The 22513-nt window shown below is 47.1% G+C and overlaps 1 protein-coding gene across 1 annotated transcript in view; it reads left to right on the top strand.

Moving 5' to 3' along the window:
- Positions 1–22265, top strand: part of KCNN3 (potassium calcium-activated channel subfamily N member 3) — a 39534-nt gene extending 17269 nt beyond the window's left edge. Inside the window, 6 exon segments of the mRNA XM_087705089.1 lie at positions 501–642; positions 12513–12623; positions 16984–16996; positions 16999–17110; positions 19046–19115; positions 21523–22265. Of these exon segments, the coding sequence (XP_087561215.1) occupies positions 501–642; positions 12513–12623; positions 16984–16996; positions 16999–17110; positions 19046–19115; positions 21523–21819 (745 nt within the window). The 3' untranslated portion in view covers positions 21820–22265.
- The last annotated feature ends 248 nt before the right edge of the window (positions 22266–22513 follow it).

Raw genomic sequence — 22513 nt, 5'->3', positions numbered from 1 at the left:
CTGCTTTAAGAGGGGTGGGCTTCAACACCCAGAATCCCTCAGTCAGTATGTTTTAAGATGTATGGACTTACACTCCCACAATTTATCCAGCCAGCCTGCTTTAAGACATGTGGACTTCAACTCCCAGAATCCCCCAGCCAGCCTGCTTTAAGATGCATGGACTTCAGCTCCCAGAATTCCCCAGCCAGCCTGCTTTAAGAGGGGTGGGTTTCAACACCCAGAATCCCTCAGTCAGTATGTTTTAAGATGTATGGACTTACACTCCCACAATTTATCCAGCCAGCCTGCTTTAAGACATGTGGACTTCGACTCCCAGAATCCCCCAGCCGGAATAACTAGCTGGGGGAATCCTGGGAGTTGAAGTCCGCCGTCTTCCAGAGCTTTGAGAAATGCTGTCCGAGGGACATTCCCTCTGGGTCCAAACTCCAGGGAAATTGTTATGGTGCCTCCTGGTGGTGGCTGTGTCATTTCACCCCCAGCAACCTGCGTTTCTTCGGCAGGTATCACGACCAACAGGATGTGACCAGCAACTTCCTTGGCGCCATGTGGCTCATTTCCATCACCTTCCTCTCCATCGGCTACGGGGACATGGTCCCACATACCTATTGCGGCAAAGGCGTGTGCCTGCTCACGGGGATCATGGTAAGTCAGGCAAAATCTGCTTTTTTTATTAAAAAAAGGAAAAAGAAACACACATGTTTGAGGGCACACAGGGAGGAGTAATTCCTATTTTGTGTTCGATTTCTTTTCGACCCTCCCAATTTCTTTTTATTAAAAGTGTTAATGAGTTTTACAATTATATACCTTTCCTCAATGGCTATTGAACCATCATGTCAATGTCAATGACGGTTGACACACATCAATGGCCGTTGACTCACGTCAATAGGCTGTTGACCCATCATGTCAGAATCAATCACTGTTGACCCACATCAGTGGCCATTGACTCATCATGTCAATGGCTATTGAACCATCATGTCAACGTCAATGACGGTTGACACACATCAATGGCCATTGACTCACGTCAATAGGCTGTTGACCCATCATGTCAGAATCAATCACTGTTGACCCACATCAGTGGCCATTGACTCATCATGTCAATGGCTATTGAACCATCATGTCAACGTCAATGACGGTTGACACACATCAATGGCCATTGACTCACGTCAATAGGCTGTTGACCCATCATGTCAGAATCAATCACTGTTGACCCACATCAGTGGCCATTGACTCATCATGTCAATGGCTATTGAACCATCATGTCAACGTCAATGACGGTTGGCACACATCAATGGCCATTGACCCATCATGTCAACATCAATAATCAACATATCAATGGCCATTGATGTGTCCAGTCAATGGCCATTGGCCCATGATGTCAATTAGCATATGGATGGTTATTGACCCATCATGTCAATGTCAATGACCACTAACTCATCATATCAGTGACCATTGATTTGTCCTGTCAATGGCTATTGATCCTTCAAAACAATGTGTTTATGGCCATTGATTCATTATGCCAGTGGCTATTGACTCCTATCAATACTCCTCATGTCAATGACTATTAATTCATCCTATCAATGGCCACTGGTGTGTCCTGTCAACGGTCATTGACCCATCGTATCAATTGGTGTTGAATATTTTTTTAAAAAAACATCTCCCCTCTCTTATTTTTTGTCCTGCTCCCAACAATCTCTGCTCTGTCTCCTTTTTTTTTTTTTAACTAGCAATGCCAGCTAAATAATTGCGTTTAATACCAGCTCACCTTAGCCTCCGGTTGCTAAGGAGACAAGGAGGTCAAAAGCCTGTTTTTTGAAAGGGGAGGGGGGGAGAATCAGACCTTCAAACGAGAGGAGGTGGGGTGTGTGAAATGCACATTAAATTGCCTGGCACAGCCATGCTGGCAGAAGCTCTTGAGTTGGCCACTTCATCCTACCAACTGCAGCTCCCTTGGCCTTGCAGAAGGCCAGCATGCTTAGCCTCAAAGCAAAACCAAAAAAAAATAAAATAAAAATCAAAAGGAATATTTGTGAGGAGAAAAAAAGCCTTCGCAGGCAGGACGGGAGCCCTGGAAAGGGAGCTCAGACTGGGGGGGGCGAGGATCGGGGGTCTGCTTCTTGCGCCTTTAATTTATTTGGAGTGGTTTTGTAAAGAGAGGCAGGGAGAATATGATAGACAAACAGATGATAGGTAGGTACTGTAGGTGGATGGAAAATAGATGATAGATAGATGATAGACAGACAGACAGACAGACAGACAGACAGACAGACAGATAGATGATAGATAGATAGATAGATAGATAGATAGATAGATAGATAGATAGATGATAGATAGATAGATAGATAGATAGATAGATAGATGATAGATAGATAGATAGATAGATAGATAGATAGATAGATAGATAGATAGATAGATAGATAGAAGCTAAAGTTAATATATACTGGTAGATGATATAGAATGGTAGCAGGCAGGCAGGCAGGCAGATAGATTAGATTGGATGGATGGATGGATGGATGGATGGATGGATGGATGGATGGATGGATGGATGGATAGATAGATAGATAGATAGATAGATAGATAGATGATAGATAGATAGATAGATAAATAGATAAATAGATAAATAGATAAATAGATAAATAGATAAATAGATAAATAGATAGAAGCTAAAATTAATATATACTTGTAGATGATATAGAATGGTAGACAGGTAGGCAGGTAGATTAGATGGATGATACAGGTAGATAGATAGATAGATAGATAGATAGATAGATAGATAGATAGATAGATAGATAGATAGATAGATAGATAGATGATAGAAAGAAAGAAAGAAAGAAAAAAATAGATGATGGATGGAGATGATAGAGAGAGAGAGAGAGAGAGTTGGTAGGTAGAGAGAGAGAGATAGTTGATAGGTAGGTAGGTAGGTAGGTAGGTAGGTAGGTAGGTAGATAGATAGATAGATAGATAGATAGATAGATAGATAGATAGATAGATAGATAGATGATAGATAGATAGATGATAGAAAGAAAGAAAGAAAAAAATAGATGATGGATGGATAGATGATAGAGAGAGAGAGAGAGAGAGAGTGAGAGAGAGAGAGTTGGTAGGTAGAGAGAGAGATAGTTGATAGGTAGGTAGGTAGGTAGGTAGGTAGGTAGGTAGGTAGGTAGGTAGGTAGGTAGGTAGATAGATAGATAGATAGATAGATAGATAGATAGATAGATAGATAGATAGATAGATGATAGAGATAGAAAGAGAGAGAGAGAGAGAGAGAGAGAGAGAGATCTCCCAGTGATCAGCCCAAAGCCACCCTTTCTATCTACGTTCCCTCAAAGTAAAGCCTCCATGTTATAAGAGCAATCTACCTCTTAAATACATCTTCCCTTCCTCCCAGACAGCCTGTGTTTTTTTTTTCCCTCCGCCAAAACTGCTGGCAGGCCCTTGTGAGAAGCAGGATGTTGAACGACTGGATTCCCAGTCGGTCTAGAGCGGATCCAGATGTCCCCCTGACCCCCCAATTCTCAGCTCCAGCTGGGGTCCATCTTCCACCCCCTCTCCCCCCATCGGGCTAAGCTGCTTCTCTCTCTCTTCCATGCTGGCCATCTTTGGTTCATTTATCTTTTATTTGGGTCATGGTCTTGATTGCCCTCTGGAAAGATGTGGGGGGGGGGGCAGAATAAATGGTGATTGCAAAAGAAAACAGAATAATTCCTTGGGGAGGATTGCTGATATTTATCAACTGAGGAACCAATAGCCTTGCCAAGGGGTTTTTTCGGGAAGTCATTTGGACCCGCGAAAGATTTCAGAACGGTTGGGAGGATGGGAGTTTAGAACTCGGAGCTCTGTGGGTCTGCTGTGATCTATCTATCTATCTATCTATCTATCTATCTATCTATCTATCTATCTATCTATCTATCTATCTATCTATCTATCTATTTATCTATCTTATCTATCTATCTATCTATCTATCTATCTATCTATCTATCTATCTATCATCTATCTATCTCTCTCTCTCTCTTTTCTATCTGTCTTTCCATCTGTCTCCTCTATCTAGTTTCGATCTCTTCACCCATGTTCTATCATCTACTTTCCATCTATCTGTCCATCTCTCTCTCTCTCTCTTTCTTCTATCACAATCTTTCTTTTCTATCTTCTTCTCCTCCCTTCCTTCTTCCTCTCTTCCATTTTTTCTTTCCTTCTTTCCATCCCTCCCTTCTTTCTGCCCCCTCCCTTCTCTCTCTCCCTCCCACTCTTCATTGTATTTGTCTCTGTGTCTATCTATTACCTAGCTTATCTTCATTTATCTTCCTTTCTTCTCTCTCTCTCCCTTCCTCTCTCATTCTCTCTCTCCCATTTTCTCTTTCTATCTCCTCTCTCTCTTCCTTTCATGATTCTCTCTGTATCTACCTATCCATCCATCCATCCATTTCCCTCTCTGTCTCTCTGTGTGTCTGTCTCTCTGTCTCTCTGTCTGTCTGTCTCTCTCTGTGTCTTTCTCTCTCTTTCTCTCTGTCTGTCTCTCTCTCTGTGTGTGTCTCTCTCTGTCTCGCCCTCTGTCTCGCTCTCTTTCTCTGTGTCTCTCTGTCTGTGTGTCTCTCTCTGTGTGTCTTTCTGTCTGTCTCTCTTTCTCTCTGTGTGTCTCTCTCTGCCTCTCTCTCTCTCTCTCTGCCTCCCTCCCTCCCTCGCTCTCTCTCTTTCTCTGTGTGTGTCTCTCTCTACGTCTCTCTCTCTCTGTCTCTGTCTCTTTCTCTGTGTCTCTCTGTGTGTCTTTCTGTCTGTCTCTCTTTCTCTGTCTCTCTGTCTCTGTCTCTCTCTCCCTCCCTCCCTCTCTCTCTCTCTCCAATTAGTATGCTGTCAGATGCAAACAGCCACACATTCATCAGTGTCTATGGGATTGAGACGGGCTGTTGTAGCGAATGCCTCCTGGCCTTGCATGAAAAATTAAACTTTTGCAATCTGGAGTGTTTTGTTTTTCACAATCTCCCAGTTCCTGGAACTTGGTTTCTTGGAAGCCGGCAGGATTTGAACTTGCTTCTTCCTGCTCGGACCCTGGGGGGACCTCTTCACTGAGCTGTGTCCTGGCCTGGCACCGCCAAGGTGGCATTTCAATTGCTTTCAATTCCCCCGGGTCAACGCCTGTGTTGTACACCAGCTGCTTATTTAGGCTGCTAAAAGGAGGGGAAATTTAATTTGGCAAATTTACCAAGCTGGCAGGAATAGCCAACACTCCAGAAGACAGGCTTAAGATATACAGAAGGATCTTGACAGATTTGAACTGGGCACTATCTTAATCTCACCGGCTCAGGGTTGACTCAGCCTTCCATCCTTCCGAGGTGGGTAAAATGAGGACCCGGATTGTTGTTGGGGGGCGATATGCTGACTCTGTAAACCGCTTAGAGAGGGCTGAAAGCTCTATGAAGCGGTATATAAGTCTAACTGCTATTGCTATTAACAAAATGAAATTCAGTGGTGGAAAGAGTAAGGTTCTACATTTAGGCAAGAAAAACGAAATGCACAGGTACATTATAGGTGGCACCTTGCCCAATAGTAGTAACTATGAGAGGGATCTTGGAGTCCTAGTGGAGAACCATTTAAATAAGAGCCAGCCGTGGGCAGCAGCTGCCAAAAAAGCCAACACAGTTCTAGGCTGCATCAACAGAGGGATTGAATCAAAATCAGGTGAAGGGTTGATACCACTTTATAAGTCCTTGTTAAGGCCACACTTGGAATACGGCATTCAGTTTTGGTCGCCACGATGTAAAAGAGATGGTGGAAACTCTAGAAAGAGTGCAGAGAAGAGCAACAAAGAGGATGAGGGCACTGGAGGCTAAAACATAGGAAGAACGGTTGCAGGAACTGGGAATATGTCTAGTTTAATGAAAAGAAGGACTAGGGGAGACATGATAGCAGTGTCCCAATATCTCAGGGGATGCCCCAAAGAAGAGGGAGTCAAGCTATTCTCCAAAGCCCCTGAGGGCAGGACAAGAAGCAATGGGTGGAAACTAATCAAGGAGAGAAGCAACTTAGAACTAAGGAGAAATTTCTTGACAGTGAGAACAATTAATCAGTGGGACAATTTGCCTCCCCCAAAAGTTGTAAAATGCTCCAACACTGGAAGTTTTTAAGATGTTGGACAACCATTTGTCTGAAGTGGTATAGGGTTTCCTGCCTAAGCAGGGGGTTGGACTAGAGGACCTCCAAGGTCCCTTCCAGCTCTGTTATTCTGGCTGGGTCTGTCCTGGGGAACAGAGAGCACGATAGGATGAATTTGTCAGCAATCTTGAGTTTGCCTGCAAACAAGAATTGGGGCTTAGCGTTTTATCTTCCTGCCATCTATGACGCGGCCAGACCAGGAGTTAAAAAGGCATCTGAGTTATGGATCGGAGGAAGGATTAATTAAGAAGGAATTAAGCGTTGATTGAGAAACTCCAAAAAAAAAAAGAACCTCGAGATTCATTTTAATTTCTGCTTTGCAAACCCTCCATTCAAAGTTTCTAGAAAGAGTGCGGAGAAGAGCAACAAAGATGATTAGGGGACTGGAGGCTAAAACATACCAAGAACGGTTGCAGGAACTGGGAATATGTCAGGTTTAATGAAAAGAAAGACTTTAGGAGTGACAGCAGCTTTCCAATATTTGAGCGTTGAAACCCTTGGTAAGGCCACACTTGGAATATTGCATGCAATTTCGGTCTCCACGGTATGAAAAACAAAGGATATTGAGACTCTGGAAAGAGTGCAGAGAAGTGCAACAAAGATGATTAGGGGACTGGAGGCTAAAACATAGGAAGAACGGTTGCAGGAACTGGGTAGGTCTAGTTTATTTATTTATTTATGTTATTTATTTATTAAATCGATTTATAGGCGCCCAATCCCGGGCGGCTTACATCGAAGAAAGAATAATAATAAAAAAAATGACAATAAAAATAGAAGGACTAGGGGAGACATGATAGCAGTCTTCCAATATCTCAGGGGCTGCCACAAAGAAGAGGGAGTCAAGCTATTCTCCAAGGCACCTGAGGGCAGAACAAGAAGCGATGGGTGGAAACTAATCCAGGAGAGAAGCAACTTAGAACTAAGGAGGAATTCCCTGATTGTGAGAGCCAATTAGTCAGCGGAACAACTTGCCACCAGAACGGGATCATGCTACGACGGTCACAAGGGTGACGAGCAGCCCTAAGTCCCTTTCCCCCTCCCCATTCCAACAGCCTCGTCAAGTCGAACGGTCATAAAATCGAGGACTAGTGCCGTTCGGCGCCCCTTTCTGTCTTTACCGCATTTCTTTCCATTCAAGCTTTTTTAAAAATGGCATCGTTTGATCTTCACTCTTCGTTGTCGCTGCTGTTATTTTTAAAATGTCACTTCTAAGAATTTCCCCTGCCCCTTTTCATCTTCCTTGTTTCCCATTGCTTATTTTTAAAAATAGGCTCTTTTTTTGGGGGGGGAAACAAAAACAAAAACCCCCAAACCTTCTTTTGCATATTAAACTGCCACGCGATGGCCGTGTTTGTGCGGGAGACGGGAGGCTGGCGTGCAAATCCTCCGTGCATATTGGCCGCTTCCAAGAAGGCTCCAGAAATTGAGATGAGATCTGTTAATTACAGAATCTGTTATGCTCAAACAGGTTTTGCTTTTATTCTCCTGGGAGGGAAAGAAGGCGGTGTGTGTGTGGGGGGGAAGATTTCCATTTTAATAGACACGGACTGGAGTTGAGGTGTAATCCCTGCAGGGGCCCAAAGCGTGTCCACATGTCTCAACACACACACACACACAAACATCTACCTTGAAAAAAATGCAGGCACGTGTGGGGAGCGTGGAGATTGTTCGGAACAAACATGAGCTGCAAGCATCCACCGCGAATCGGGAGGGGTGGGGGGGTGTGAGCCCCTTAAATCATCCACAACCTTGCTAACACAAAGGCACCGAATAACAGAGTTGGAAGGGGCCTTGGAGGCCTTCTAGTCCAACCCCGCTGAGCAAGCAGGAGAATTCGGTATCAGGCCAATGGCTGTCCAGTCTTGTCTTGAAAACTTTGTGATGGAGAAGGGAGGAATGAGAAAGGTGGGAAGGAAGGAACGTTGGAAGGAAGGAAGGAAGGGAAGGGATGGAGGGATGAGTAGAAGGGAGGAGTGAGAGGGAGGGAGGAATGAGAAAGGAGGGAAGGAAGGAACCTTGGAAGGAAGGAAGGGAAGAAGGGAAGGAAAGAAGGGAAGGGAGGGAGGAGTGGGAGAGAGGGAGGGAGGACAACAGAATTGGAAGGGACCTTAGAGGTCTTCTAGTCCAACCCCTTGTTCAAGCAGGAGAACCTTAGACCATATAGGCCAATGGCTGTCCAGTCTTTTCTTGAAAACCTTGCGATGGAGAAGGGAGGGAGGGAGGAATGAAAAAGGTGGGAAGGAAGGAACCTTGGAAGGAAGGAAGGGAAGAAGGGAAGGGAAGAAGGGAAGGGAAGAAGGGAGGGAGGGAGAAGTAGAAGGGAGGAGTGGCAAGGTGAGAGGGAGGGAGGAATGAGAAAGGAGGGAAGGAAGAAACCTTGGAAGGAAGGAAGGGAAGAAGGAAAGGGAGGGAGGAGTAGAAGGGAGGAGTGGAAGGGAGAGAGGGAGGGAGGAATGAGAAAGGAGGGAAGGAAGGAAGCTTGGAAGGAAGGAAGGGAAGAAGGGAAGGGAAGAAGGGAGGGAGGGAGGAGTGGAAGGGAGAGAGGGAAGGAGGATAACAGAATTGGAAGGAACCCTAGAGGTCTTCTAGTCCAACTCCTTGTTCAAGCAGGAGAACCTTAGACCATATCAGAAGAATGGCTCTCTCCCCCCCAACCCTGCCCCCTCTCCAACCCTCCCTCCCCCCCAACCTCCCAGAGCAAAATACAGGGTGTAAACATTTAACAATCACACACTAACATAAGCTAACTAACTGAAGCATCCTGCCTCCCTCTTGGACTTTAACTCCCCTTTTTATTAAGCTAACTTTAAATAAATTGCAACGTTCCTTGTTCATTCATTCATAGGCTAATTGAAATTTCTTAGCCCGATATTTATTTTGAACGTAGTCAATCCATCTCCTCCATTCCAGCTTGCATTTCTCATCTGAATGATCCTTAAGATATGTTGAGATTTTGGCCATCTCTGCTAAGTTTAAGTTTGCTACTTTTTCCCCCCACCGGTTTTTTAATGCGTCCTTTGTGCCTGGGCCAATCGAACTCGATGAGTTGTGTGGGAGAGAGAGCTGTGGCTTGAACACACTTTTGTCTGTCACGCTTAGAGGGTGCACGTCGCGTGTTCCCCGCGCTCAAGGCTCATTTGCTCCGCGGCGGGTTTCCTTGGCTGCGCGCCAAGGGCAGAAGATGGATGGCGGTGTGCTAACTTTCCCAGAGAGATGTGATCAGTCTTTGCACGCTAACGTGTTGGGAGTGTGTGTGTGGGTGTGTGTGTGTGAGGGAAGCTGGGAAGGTTTGGGGGAACATATGCATGACTTCCAAGAAATCAGACCCGGGAGGGAGGGGGGATGTTTTGGAAACAGGCCGGCGATCTCCGCAGGGCAGCGTTTGGTCTGTGATCATAGTAAAACCTCCCTGTTCAGTAGCAGTCTATATTAGAGTGCCGAGAAGCGTATCTAAAGGGATAATGCTGGGTTTCAGACTTATGGGTGAACAGGATTTTTTTTTAAGTGTTGAGCCAGTTGCAGGGAGTGGTGAGAGGAAGGAGAAAGGAAAGGAAGGAAGGAAGGAAAAAGAGAAAGGAAAGGAACAGAAAGGGAAGGGAAAAAGAGGGAGGGGGAAGAGGAAGGAGAAAGGAAAAGAAGGAAGGAAAGGAACAGAAGGGAAATGGAAAAGGAGGGAGGGGGAAGAGGAAGGAGAAAGAAAAGGAAGGAAGGAAGGAAAAAAAGAAAGGAAAGGAACAGAAAGTAAAGGGAAAAGGAGGGAGCGGGAAGAGGAAGGAGAAAGAGAAAGAGGGAAGGAGAAAGAAAAGGAAGGAAGGAAGGGAAAAGAGAAAGGAAAAGAAAAGAAAGGAAAGGGAAATGGAGGGAGGGGGAAGAGGAAGGAGAAAGAAAAAGAAGGAAGGAAGGAAGGATGGATGGAAGGAAGGAAGGAAAAAGAGAAAGGAAAGGAACAGAAAGGAAAGGGAAAAGGAGGGAGGGGGAAGAGGAAGGACAAAGAAAAAGAAGGAAGGAAGGAAAAAGAGAAAGGAAAAGAAAAAAAAGGAAAGGGAAATGGAGGGAGGGGGAAGAGGAAGGAGAAAGAAAAAGAAGGAAGGAAGGAAGGAAAAAGAAAGGAAAGGAACAGAAAGGAAAGGGAAAAGGAGAAAGGGGAAGAGGAAGGAGAAAGAAAAAGAAGGAAGGAAAAAGAGAAAGGAAAGGAACAGAAAGGAAAGGGGAAAAGAGGGAGGGAGGAAAGGAAGGGGAAAGATGAAGGAAAGGAAAGATTTGTGTCTTGTCTTTATTATTTTTACAAACAATTCAAGATGGTGAACATTCCCAGCACACCTTCCTCCGACCATTTTCCCCTACAAAAACCAACCCTGTGAGGTGGATTGGGTTGAGAGGCAGGGAATGATCTAAAAAGTCACCCAGCCCGCTTTCATCCCTAAAGCGGGACTCGAACTCCCCCGTCTCCTGGTGATTGGCCCAAAGACACCCAGGCGGTTTTCATGGTCTGAGGCTGGACTCGAACTCACCGTCTCCCTCTCTCTAGCGGCCTTCGCCACCGGACCAATCTTGGGTAAAAGGAATGATCAGCCTTGGTTTTGTGAGCTGACCTTCCTTGCACCTCCTGGAGGCTGAACTGGCCTGGATTTATGGGACATTATGGGCCTCCACTGATAGACGGGGAACATTTCCCTCCGGAGGGGGGGAAAAAAGCATAAAAGCAACGATAAATAAGCATTTTTCATTAAGCCGCGAAGGATCAACCCACGGAGAATTCCCTCCACCCGGGAGTGTCATTGGGCGAGAAGAAATATGGGTTACTGGAGGGCTCAGGCGTGGGAGGCAGCTGGAGGAAACCTTGAAATGGGGGGGGTTCCTGGAATTGGGAGGAGAAAATACCGATCAGCCTGGAGTTCAGCTTTTTTTGGGGGGGGGCAGGAGCCCCATAGCTCTTTTTTATTCCTCCTGTGGGATAGGAAAAGGGGGCGTGAAACAGAAGGCCCAAGCAGAAAGGAAAGGAAAGAGGAAGGGAGGAAAAGAAGGAAGGAAGGGGAAAAAAGGAAGGGAATTGGAGGGAGAGGAAGGAAGGAAGGAAAGCAGGAGGGGGGAAGGAAAGGAAGGAAAGGAAAGCAAGAAAGAATGGATGAAAGAGGGAGGGGGGGAGGAAGGAAGGAGAACAAAGAGAGGGAGGGAGAGAAAAGGAAGGGAATTGGAGGGAGAGGAAGGAAGGAAAGAAAGCGGGAGGGGGGAGGAAAGGAAGAAAGGAAAGGAAAGCAAGAAAGAATGAATGAAAGAGGGAGGGGGAAAGAAAGTAAGGAAAACAAAGAGGGGGGAGAGAAAAGGAAGGGAATTGGAGTGGAAAGAGAGGAGGAAAGAAAAAAGAGGAAGGAAAGAATGAATGAAAGGGAGGGAGGAAGGAAAAGAAGGAAGGAAAGAAAAAGGAAGGGAATTGTAGGGAGAGGAAGGAAGGAAAGAAAGCGGGAGGGGGGAAGGAAAGGAAGAAAGGAAAGCAAGAAAGAATGAATGAAAGAGGGAGGAGGGAAAGGAAGGAAAACAAAGAGAGGGAGAGAGAGAAAAGGAAGGGAATTGGAGGGGAAGAGAGAAGGAAAGAAAAAAGAAAGAAAGCATGAAAGAGGGAGGGAGGAGGGAAAAGAAGGAAGGAAATAAGGCAGGAGGAAGGAATGAGGGAAAGGAAGGAAAGAGAAAGAAAAGGGAAAAGAAAGAAAGAAAAGGAAGGAAGGAAGGAAGGAAGGAAGGAAGGAAGGAAGGAAGGAAGGAAGGAAGGAATTTTTTAAGTGATACGAATCAGGGAGAGAGAGAAACACGAATTAAAAGAAATTGGGTGGCGTTTCAGCACCAAGGACAGCGGACGGGAGGATAATCCCGAATTGATCCTTGATTGCGTGTTGTGCAGATTTAATCTGCTAATCTCTTTTTATTTATTTATTTTCCTAATTAAACCCAGGCCCGGCTGGCCAGGGAGGGAAAGCGGGGGGGGGTAAGAGGAGAGGGACACAAAGGTTGTGTTGTTGCCACAAACACACAATTTTCTGGAGGGAAGAAATCTCCTCCCCCCCCCCCCCTTTCAAAGGAAGGTGATGGAGCCTATGGATTTTTTTTAAGGATTTGACACTCTAAAAAGAGATCCCACTTTCCCAGGCTGGGTAGTGGGTGTTACTTGACCCCTGCCCCATGGGGGGGGAGTTTTCCCCAAGGTCCCCAAAAGGGTCAGGATTCAAAATTTGGGGGGAAGGGGAGGGTCTTCTGGGGAAAAAGGGCTCCCCGTATGCCGAGGAAGTTGGCAATGATGGCAAATATATTTGCAGACAGGTGAGGCATTGGATTCGGAGCGACTTCTGAATTTTTGGGCTCTCTTCCAGGGAGCTGGTTGCACCGCCCTGGTGGTGGCCGTGGTCGCCCGGAAGCTAGAACTCACCAAGGCTGAGAAACACGTCCACAACTTCATGATGGACACACAACTCACCAAACGGGTAAGCTCAGCTACTGGACAAAATGAGGTTGTTATGTTGGATTGTTGCTAACACTTAAAAGAGGGCATCTTTAAGGCACATATGGACTTCAACTCCCAGAATTCCCCAGCAAGGCCTGCCTTAAGATGGGTTTCAGCTCCCAGAATTCCTTAGTCAACATGCTGGCTGGGGAATTCTGGGAGTTGAAGTCCACCCATCTTCAAATAGACTGAGGAATTCTGGGAATGGAAGTCTACCCATCTTCAAATAGACTGAGGAATTCTGGGAGTTGAAGTCCACCCAACTTCAAATAGACTGAGGAATTCTGGGAGTTGAAGTCCACCCGTCTTCAAATAGACTGAGGAATTCTGGGAATTGAAGTCCACCCATCTTCAAATAGACTGAGGAATTCTGGGAATGGAAGTCCAACCATCTTCAAATAGACTGAGGAATTCTGGGAGTTGAAGTCCACCCATCTTCAAATAGAGTGAGGAATTCTGGGAATGGAAGTCCACCCATCTTCAAATAGACTGAGGAATTCTGGGAGTTGAAGTCTACTCATCTTCAAATAGACTGAGGAATTCTGGGAGTTGAAGTCCACCCATCTTCAAATAGACTGAGGAATTCTGGGAGTTGAAGTCCACCCATCTTCAAATAGACTGAGGAATTCTGGGAGTTGAAGTCCAACCATCTTCAAATAGACTGAGGAATTCTGGGAGTTGAAGTCCATAGGCCTTAAATTCAGCCCACTTGAGAGGCATACCGCATTAAGCGATATCTGTTTCCTTCCTTCCATTCTGCAACGCAAATATTATAAATGTTTGCTTGGGACCTCCTGAAGGATATAAACAACTTGTCCCCATGAGCTAAAACGCTTCTTGGCTTGGATTCAAAAACCATGAGGACTAGAGCCTTTATTATCCCGTTCTCAGATTGCAATTAACGGCGGAAAGCACCGCTTTGCGTGCATTCCTGCGTTCCCTTCCCCGCCTCCCCGGAGGGGCAATGCTTGATGATTTATTAATATTTGTTTTCTTTCCAAACTGTTTTGGCCTCCCGCGGGGACGCCGAGAGCCACAGTCGATAAATTATACAACAAGCCTCCCATTAACAACGGTTTGAGAAAGGCAGCCATCCGTAAAAGACAAATGTCGGCGAAACCGAGGGCAACAATTAAAAAAAAAAAAAAGAAATTCAATTAAAAAGTAATTTCGACCTGGTACGAATGAATTCCCATCTGATGGAGGGAACCAACTTGTTAGGATATTGTTGGTTTGATCTCATTGGGGGTGTATCCAGTTGAGCAAAGTTTTAGCATGCCACAGGATTCGAGGTGGTGGATGCCACAAATCAGGATTCAACCACAGCTTGGCCAGTGTAAAAGGGACGCGGCGGCTCGGTGGCTAAGATGCTGAGCTTGTCGATCAGAAAAGTTCGGCAGTTCGAATCCCCAGCGCCGTGTAACGGAGGGAGCTCCCGTGACTCGTCCCAGCTTCTGCCAACCGAGCAGTTCGAAAGCAGGTAAAAAAATGCAAGTAGAAAAATAGGAGCCACCTTTGGTGGGAAGGGAACAGCCTTCCGTGCGCCTTCAGGGGGGTCGAGTCATGCCAGCCACATGACCCCGGAGACGTCTTCGGACAGCGCTGGCTCTCCGGCTTTGAAACGGAGATGAGCACTGCCCCCTAGAGTCACGGATGCAAATAATGTTTGCAAATAATTGCAAAATGCAAACTTATTTTTCTGCGGACCACCAAAAACTTTCTCAGGGAACACCAGTTGGACCACCACTGTTCTAGTCCAACCTTAGGCAAGGAACCGATTTTGTTGCTTTGCTTTGATTGGCTCCGAATTAATTCCTCTTCTACCTTCTTTTTCGTTTCTCCCCATCGGTGGGAAACGGGCCTTTTGCAACACAAAAGCCGAACAATTTTTTTAAAATAAAAAAAAAGATGATTATTTCTCCTGCCTCCCCCCACAACACCGCCCCCCCAATGCCTCTAAGCTCCGCGTGAGCCTCTGGGCATTGTAGGATTTAAAATTTTAAAAAAACCCAAAGGGAACACCCCCCCCCCTCCGGAGTTGGCTTTGGATTGATTCTCTTGCAAAAACCAGCTCCGAAGAATGAAAATAAAAATTCAAAGGAAACCCAGCGAGATCCGTAGGAGGCAGGAAAGAGCCCTGGATTTCTTTAAGCTTCCAGGATTTTTATTTTTTGTGTCACAACACAACTGATGTTTTATGAATGGACAAATTGTGCCCAGCGCTCATTTGGTGGGGGAATTTGCAAAAAAACAAACAAACACCAAACCTTTGCAGATCCCAGCTCTGATTTTAAATTCCCCCCCTTTCTGGAGACCCCTTTCCCAAGATTAAACAGATGCTCGTCCCCCAAAAAAGAGGAAAAAACGCCTCTATTTTTATAGTGTTTTATTTCGACTCCAGGCATCTGCCTAGTTTCTAGGCTTGGCTATTTTATTTTGATTTTTTCCTCCCTTTTTTTTTTGGCAGCCTTCAATGAGCTTCGTTGTTCTAGAATCTAGGGAGAACTTGGAGGCCCTGAAAGAGTTTGATGGAAGAGAAATCTTTCTTTTTTTAATTGGAGTGGGAATTGATCGAGGCGTCCAACAGGCAGAGAGGGATGTCTGGGGTTGGAGGTTTTCTAAGCGAGATTCAAACGGGGTGTGGGGGTTTTTATCCCCCCGCTTCCTGTGCTTGTGGGCATCTGACTCAGGAATCATGATTTTCACAGGGGAGATAAAATCATCCAGAGCATGCCTGTTTCAAAAATTATCGTTTCTCTCTCTCTCTCTCTCTCTCTCTCTCTCTCTCTCTCTCTCTCTCTCTCTCTCTCTCTCTCCCTCCCTCCCTCTCTCCCTCTCTCCCTCCCTCCCTCCCTCCCTCCCTCCCTCTCTCTCTCTCTCTCTCTCTCTCTCTGCTTTGTCACATTTTCTAGCTTCGTTTTCCCAGAGAATTTCACAAAACCTGCAGCTCTCGGAGGATTCTTCCAAACATTTCCTACAACCCCCCCCCCAATGCATTTTATTCACTTTTTATTTTCGTGCATTTTTTTTGAACTGTTTGTTTTGAATCTCGTGCCGTTTCTCTCCCCCCCACACACACAGAATTTCTTCTAAAATGCAGGTGGAATCTGGAGGTGTCGTAGGAAGGGAAAAAGAGGTGGAGGAAGGAGAGGGGTGTGTGTTGGATTTTCCCTTGCTTTTTCCTATTTTTCTTCCCATTTTGGGGGAAAGGGAAGTTGAGATTCCTGGCTTTTTTTCAATCTCTTAGATCATGGGTTAGCCAGTTTTTTTTGCACAGAGAAAACTGAGTGAATAAAGAGATTTCTGAAGCAGCTTTCCTCAACCTTGGGAGGTTTAAGATCGGTGGACTTCAACTCCCAGAATCCCCCATCCAGCATGATTTAAGAGGGGTGGACTTCAACTCCCAGAATCCCCTATCCAGCATGATTTAAGATTGGTGGACTTCAACTCCCAGAATCCCCTATCCAGCATGAATTAAGAGGGGTGGACTTCAACTCCCAGAATCCCCCATCCAGCATGCTTTAAGAGGGGTGGACTTCAACTCCCAGAATCCCCCAGCCAGCATGCTTTAAGAGGGGTGGACTTCAACTCCCAGAATCCCCAGCCAGCATGCTTTAAGAGCGGTGGACTTCAACTCCCAGAATCCCCCATCCAGCATGATTTAAGAGGGGTGGACTTCAACTCCCAGAATCCCCCATCCAGCATGATTTAAGATCGGTGGACTTCAACTCCCAGAATCCCCTATCCAGCATGAATTAAGAGGGGTGGACTTCAACTCCCAGAATCCCCCAGCCAACCTGCTTTAAGAGGGGTGGACCTCAACTCCCAGAATCCCCCATCCAGCATGCTTTAAGAGGGGTGGACTTCAACTCCCAGAATCCCCCAGCCAGCCTGCTTTAAGATGGGCGGACTTATTGACTAGGGAATTCTGGGAATTGAGATCCACCTATCTTAAATGTGCCAAAACCACTGTGCTCTCCATACAGTGTGATTTATCGGCACAAAACGCCAAATTCAGTTACTGCCTTAGACAAAATTAGCCCCGAAAGAAACTAGCCAGGATTGGGGGGAAAAAACAACCCAACAATGTCAGGTTATCCCACTTCATGCCAAGGGAGTTTATCCTTCATAGTTTCCCTCCAGGCAATTTCTCCCCCCCACTCGACCTCACTCCTTCCCATTTCTCCTTTGCAGGTTAGGACAGACCCGCTTCTCTCGGTCCTTGCCGGGGCTGATGGGAGTTGTAGTCTAGACTATCCGCCAGGGTGTCCTGCTTGGAATTCTCTCCCGGGGCGAAGAAAAAGGGAGAGAAATCTCAGTTTTTTGTTTTCTTCCTGCAGATCAAGAACGCCGCAGCAACGTCCTCCGGGAAACGTGGCTGATTTACAAACACACCAAGCTGTTGAAAAAAATCGACCACGGCAAAATCCGGAAGCACCAGAGAAAATTCCTCCAAGCCATCCACCAGTAGGTTAACTTTGGGGGGGGGGCTCAGGAGGTTGTGAGTTTGATCCTCGGTAGAGGCAGATGTTAAGGTGTCCTGCTTGGGGTTGGACTAGATGACCTACGAGGTCCCTTCCAACTCTGTTATTCCCTAACCCACCCTTCCTTCCTTCCTTCCTTCCTTCCTTCCTTCCTTCCTTCCTTCCTTCCTTCCTTCCTTCCTTCCTTCCTTCGTGTTGTATTAGAAGACCTCCAAGGTCCCTTCCAACTCTATTATTCTGTTATCCTTCCTTCCTTCCTTCCTTCCTTCCTTCCTTCCTTCCTTCCTTCCTTCCTTCCTTCCTTCCTGTTGTATTAGAAGACCTCCAAGGTCCCTTCCAACTCTATTATTCTGTTATCCTTCCTTCCTTCCTTCCTTCCTTCCTTCCTTCCTTCCTTCCTTCCTTCCTTCCTTCCTTCCTTCCTTCCTGTTGTATTAGAAGACCTCCAAGGTCCCTTCCAACTCTATTATTCTGTTATCCATCCTTCCTTCCTTCCTTCCTTCCTTCCTTCCTTCCTTCCTTCCTTCCTTCCTTCCTTCCTTCGTGTTGTATTAGAAGACCTCCAAGGTCCCTTCCAACTCTATTATTCTGTTATCCTTCCTTCCTTCCTTCCTTCCTTCCTTCCTTCCTTCCTTCCTTCCTTCCTTCCTGTTGTATTAGAAGACCTCCAAGGTCCCTTCCAACTCTATTATTCTGTTATCCTTCCTTCCTTCCTTCCTTCCTTCCTTCCTTCCTTCCTTCCTTCCTTCCTTCTTTCATCTGTTCATCTCTTACTTCAATACCAGTAGACCCTCGTCTTATCACAGTTCATTTAACAACCTTTACAACGGCCCTGAAATAAGCCCCCCCCCCCCGCGGGCCCTTTTTTCACACTTAATGACCGTTGGGGTCTCTCCCCCCCCCCATTATTTTAAAATAGGATTTGTATTATCTAAGGTTGGCTCATAAAGGTAGAAATCAGAAGCTGGAGGCATCCTATCCTATACAAGTAAAGAATATTATCAAGGTGGCTCAGGGGCTAAGATGCTGAGCTTGTCGATCAGAAAGGTCGGCAGTTGGGCGGTTCGAATCCCCAGCGCCGCCTAACGGAGGGAGCTCCCGTGACTTGTCCCAGCTTCGGCCAACCTAGCCGTTCGAAAGCAGGTATAAAAAATGCGAGTAGAAAAATAGGAACCACCTTTGGTGGGAAGGGAACAGCGTTCCGTGCGCCTTTGGCGTTGAATCATGCCGGCCACAGGACCACGGAGACGTCTTCGGACAGCGCTGGCTCTTTGGCCTTTGAAACGGAGATGAGCATTGCCCCCTAGAGTCGGGAACGACTAGCACAGATATGCAAGGGGAACTTTTGCCTTTACTTTTTAAAGAATATTATTACTACTGTTATTATTATGTGTATGTTAAAAGACCCAGGCACTCCACTTATTTACTAATATATGTTAAAGAAAAATGTATAAATAAAAACTTTAAAAAAAAAGAAATTCAGGCGCTGACTCGTATTAACGACGCTTGCCGTGTCCCCTTTCGCGACCTTCTGATGAGCCAAGTCGATAAGGGGGGGGGGGAAGCCCAATTTGCAGAATCACACTCCCCCGTCCCGCAGTGTGGCTAACTCAACAACGGCGGCGATTCGCTTAACGCCGAGGGGAAGAAAGGTCGCAAAACGGGGCAGAGAAAAGTCTCGCTTGGCCACGGAAAAATTGGGGTCCAACGGTGGTGGTAAATACACCTCCCCCCCCCCAAAAAAATGTATTTTTCCTCCGGAAAGAGAGCCCGGGCAGGATTCTAGTCCTCAGTGAGTTTGTTCCAAGCAGAGGCAAGAAGAAAGAGGCGGGGGGGGTTGGTGGGTCAGGAGTGGGAATGCTAGGGAGGGTCTCACATCCCTCTAAGTTATATCCGGCATTTATTTATCTTTCCCCAGGTTGAGGAACGTGAAGATGGAACAAAGGAAATTGAATGATCAAGCGAATACCTTGGTTGACCTTTCCAAGGTAATCTCATGCTTTTAAAAAATATATATATATATACTTTTTTATTTTCCATTTTCATAACATATAATCACATGTATACTATTACATAGCCAATATCCTATTGTGTTAAGGAGTAATTACATCAGTTCCTCTTGTCATCAACGCCCCCCGAAAGATAAAAACCCATTATTAGCTCTTTTGCTCTCCATGCACCTCTTTCTTCTCCCTCTCTCCTACCTCCTTTCTTCCCTCCATCATCCTTTCCTACTCTACTTCCCCTTCCTTTCTCCTTCTCCTCTCTCTTCATTCCACTCCTCCTTATCCTCCTCATCTTCCCCCCTTCCCCTCTCTCCTATCCCTCTCTTCCCATCTTTCTTCTCTCCTCTGTTTCCCACTCTTCCTCTCATTGGTGTATTTCAGCTTCTGAGCAAACTCCAATCTATGTTGATGGTATTTATGCTTCCATATCAATATACTTAACATCTTAGCTCTTCTGCTCTCCATCCACCTCTTTCTTCTGCCTCTCTCCTACCTCCTTTCTTCCCTCCATCATCCTTTCCTACTCTACTTCCCCTTCCTTTCTCCTTCTCCTTCTCTCTACATTCCACTCCTCCTTCTCCTCCTCATCTTCCCCCCTTTACCCTCTCTCCTATCCCTCTCTTCCCATCTTTCTTCTCCCTTCTGTTTCCCACTCTTCCTCTCCTTCGCTTGGTGTATTTCAGCTTCTGAGAAAAACTCCATTCTACGTCGATGGTATTTATGCTTCCCTATCAATATACTTCACATATCTTAGTTTTAAAGGAAAAAATGAGAGAAGACAGTATAGATGTCCAATCGTATTACTTTAAAATCTAACACCCCTCGTCGAGCCTAATAGTAATGTTTTGAAGGCTGGAAGGAAGGAGACAGGATTGCTGGGCCAGGAGGGGAGGATTATGGGGTTTTGTAGTGGCCAGATTGGGGGGGGGGGCTTCCTTTGAGGGCCCCACTTCCATCAAGCTAGTCAAACTCTTGCAATTCCCACGCGGCGGGAGAGCCGGCGGGAAAGGAAAGGACCGTTTGGGTGACCTCTGGGAACTCCACCCCCAGGGGGGTGGTTTTTTTCTCCCCTGCCCTGGAGGAGCTCTTCCAGCCCCTCCCTCCCTCCCTCCCTCCTTCTGCTTTCTTCAGGCTTCCCTTGGTAAAGGGGGGGGGGGCATTGGCTGGCGGTCTCTTGGGGCGGGCTTTCCCAAGAATTGGGTTGCCAGGCAACCCCGTGGAACGATGCAGGGGAGGTCTGTTTCTCACGCCGCGCTGGGGGGGGGGGGGGAGAGATGGAGGTGGGGAGGGGTGTGTGAAAAGGGGCAAGAAAGAATTGGACGGCTCCGGACTTCGGTATAAATGAGCCCAAATCACTGTTTTTTAAAAGATTTGCATTCCCTTGGAGGATGCCGCCTGTTGCCAGGCAGTTTTTGCTCAAAGGAGGCATTGTTTTAAAGAAATAGCCAAGATACTTAACAGGAAGGAAGGAAGGAAGGAAGGAAGGAAGGAAGGAAGGAAGGAAGGAAGGAAGGAAGGAAGGAAGGAAGGAAGGAAGGAAGGAAGGAAGGAAGGAAAGATGGAGGGAAGGGATGGGAATTGGAGAGGGAGAAAGGATGGAAGGAAGGAAGGAAGGAAGGAAGGAAGGAAGGAAGGAAGGAGAGATGGAGGGAAGGGATGGGAATTGGAGAGGGAGAAAGGAAGGAAGGAAGGAAGGAAGGAAGGAAGGAAGGAAGGAAGGAAGGAAGGAAGGAGAGATGGAGGGAAGGGATGGGAATTGGAGAGGGAGAAAGGATGGAAGGAAGGAAGGAAGGAAGGAAGGAAGGAAGGAAGGAGAGATGGAGGGAAGGGATAGGAATTGGAGAGGAAGGAAGGAAGGAAGGAAGGAAGGAAGGAAGGAAGGAGAGATGGAGGGAAGGGATGGGAATTGGAGAGGGAGAAAGGATGGAAGGAAGGAAGGAAGGAGAGATGGAGGGAAGGGATGGGAATTGGAGAGGGAGAAAGGAAGGAAGGAAGGAGAGATGGAGGGAAGGGATGGGAATTGGAGAGGGAGAAAGGAAGGAAGGAAGGAAGGAAGGAAGGAAGGAGAGATGGAGGGAAGGGATGGGAATTGGAGAAGGAGAAAGGATGGAAGGAAGGAAGGAAGGAGAGATGGAGGGAAGGGATGGGAATTGGAGAGGGAGAAAGGAAGGAAGGAAGGAGAGATGGAGGGAAGGGATGGGAATTGGAGAGGGAGAAAGGATTGAAGGAAGGAAGGAAGGAAGGAAGGAAGGAGAGACGGAGGGAAGGGATGGGAATTGCAGAGGGAGGGAGGAGAGTAGGAGTGAAGGAAGGAGTCAGAGAAGGGATCTGAGGGTGGGAAATAACCTCCGTGTGTGTCCCCCCCATCCCCCCCTTTTCGCCCGGACAGATGCAGAACGTCATGTACGACCTCATCACGGAGCTGAACGACCGCAGTGAGGACCTGGAGAAGCAGCTGGGGGGCCTGGAGACCAAGCTGGAGCAGCTGGCGGCCAACTTCAGCGCTCTGCCCCTCCTCATCACGGACACTTTGCGCCAGCAGCAGCAGCAGCTCCTGGCCGCCCTGAGGGAGAGCCGCGGGGTGGTGGTGGCCGCGGGGCCCCCCCAGACGTCCCTCTCCGAAAGCCCCCTGGGGGTCAGCTCCACCTCCTTCCCCACCCCGTACACCAGCTCCAGCAGCTGCTGAAGGGGGCAAGAAGACGACCCGCCACGGGACACAGGGGGCCAAAGCCGCGGAGGAGACGGCGGGCGCCCGAGGGACGGGCCACGGGGCCACGCTTCTCTCCCGGGAGAGAGACTCGAACCCGGGCCCCCGGGAGTCCTGGGGCTCGCATGGTAGGCTCCGGGCTCTGGGCCCCTGAACGGGCTTTGGGGTGGGGCTTGGAGGGGCAGGGTCTTTTCCAGCTTGGCCCCGCCTCGGCTGCTCCTGCCTGCCTGCCTGCCCGCCTGCTTGGTGGAGGCTCCGATTCCACCATCAATCTCAGGTCTTCAAAGTGAAAACATAAGCCAATCGAAGGGCAGCACTGAGATGGAGACGGACAGACCGGGGGGCCAATCCACTGTGTGGATGCCCCGCCTCAGGCGGGAGGGTTGTGCAACTTCCTTCCTGCCTTCCTTCCTTCCTTCCTTCCTTCCTTCCTTCCTTCCTTCCTTCCTGCCTTCCTGCCTTCCTGCCTTCCTGCCTTCCTCTTTCTTTCCTTTTCACCCACTCCTTTTATCAATGCTTCCCTTCCTTCCATCTTTCCTTCCTTCCAATTCTCCTCCTTTGTTTTCCTTCCTTCCTCTCCTTCCAATTCCCTTCCTTTTCCTTTCCTTCCTTTGTTTTCCTTCCTTCCTTCCTTCATCAGCTCTTTCTTTCCTTTTCACCCACTCCTCCTTTT

The sequence above is a fragment of the Thamnophis sirtalis genome, unplaced genomic scaffold, assembly GCF_051295495.1.
Source record: "Thamnophis sirtalis isolate CommonGarterSnake01/CBP01778 unplaced genomic scaffold, rThaSir2_p1.2 scaffold_2, whole genome shotgun sequence".
NCBI classification, from domain to species: Eukaryota; Metazoa; Chordata; class Lepidosauria; order Squamata; family Natricidae; genus Thamnophis; species Thamnophis sirtalis.
Note: the sequence above shows the minus strand (reverse complement) of the source record. Positions and strands in the feature narration are given on the sequence as shown.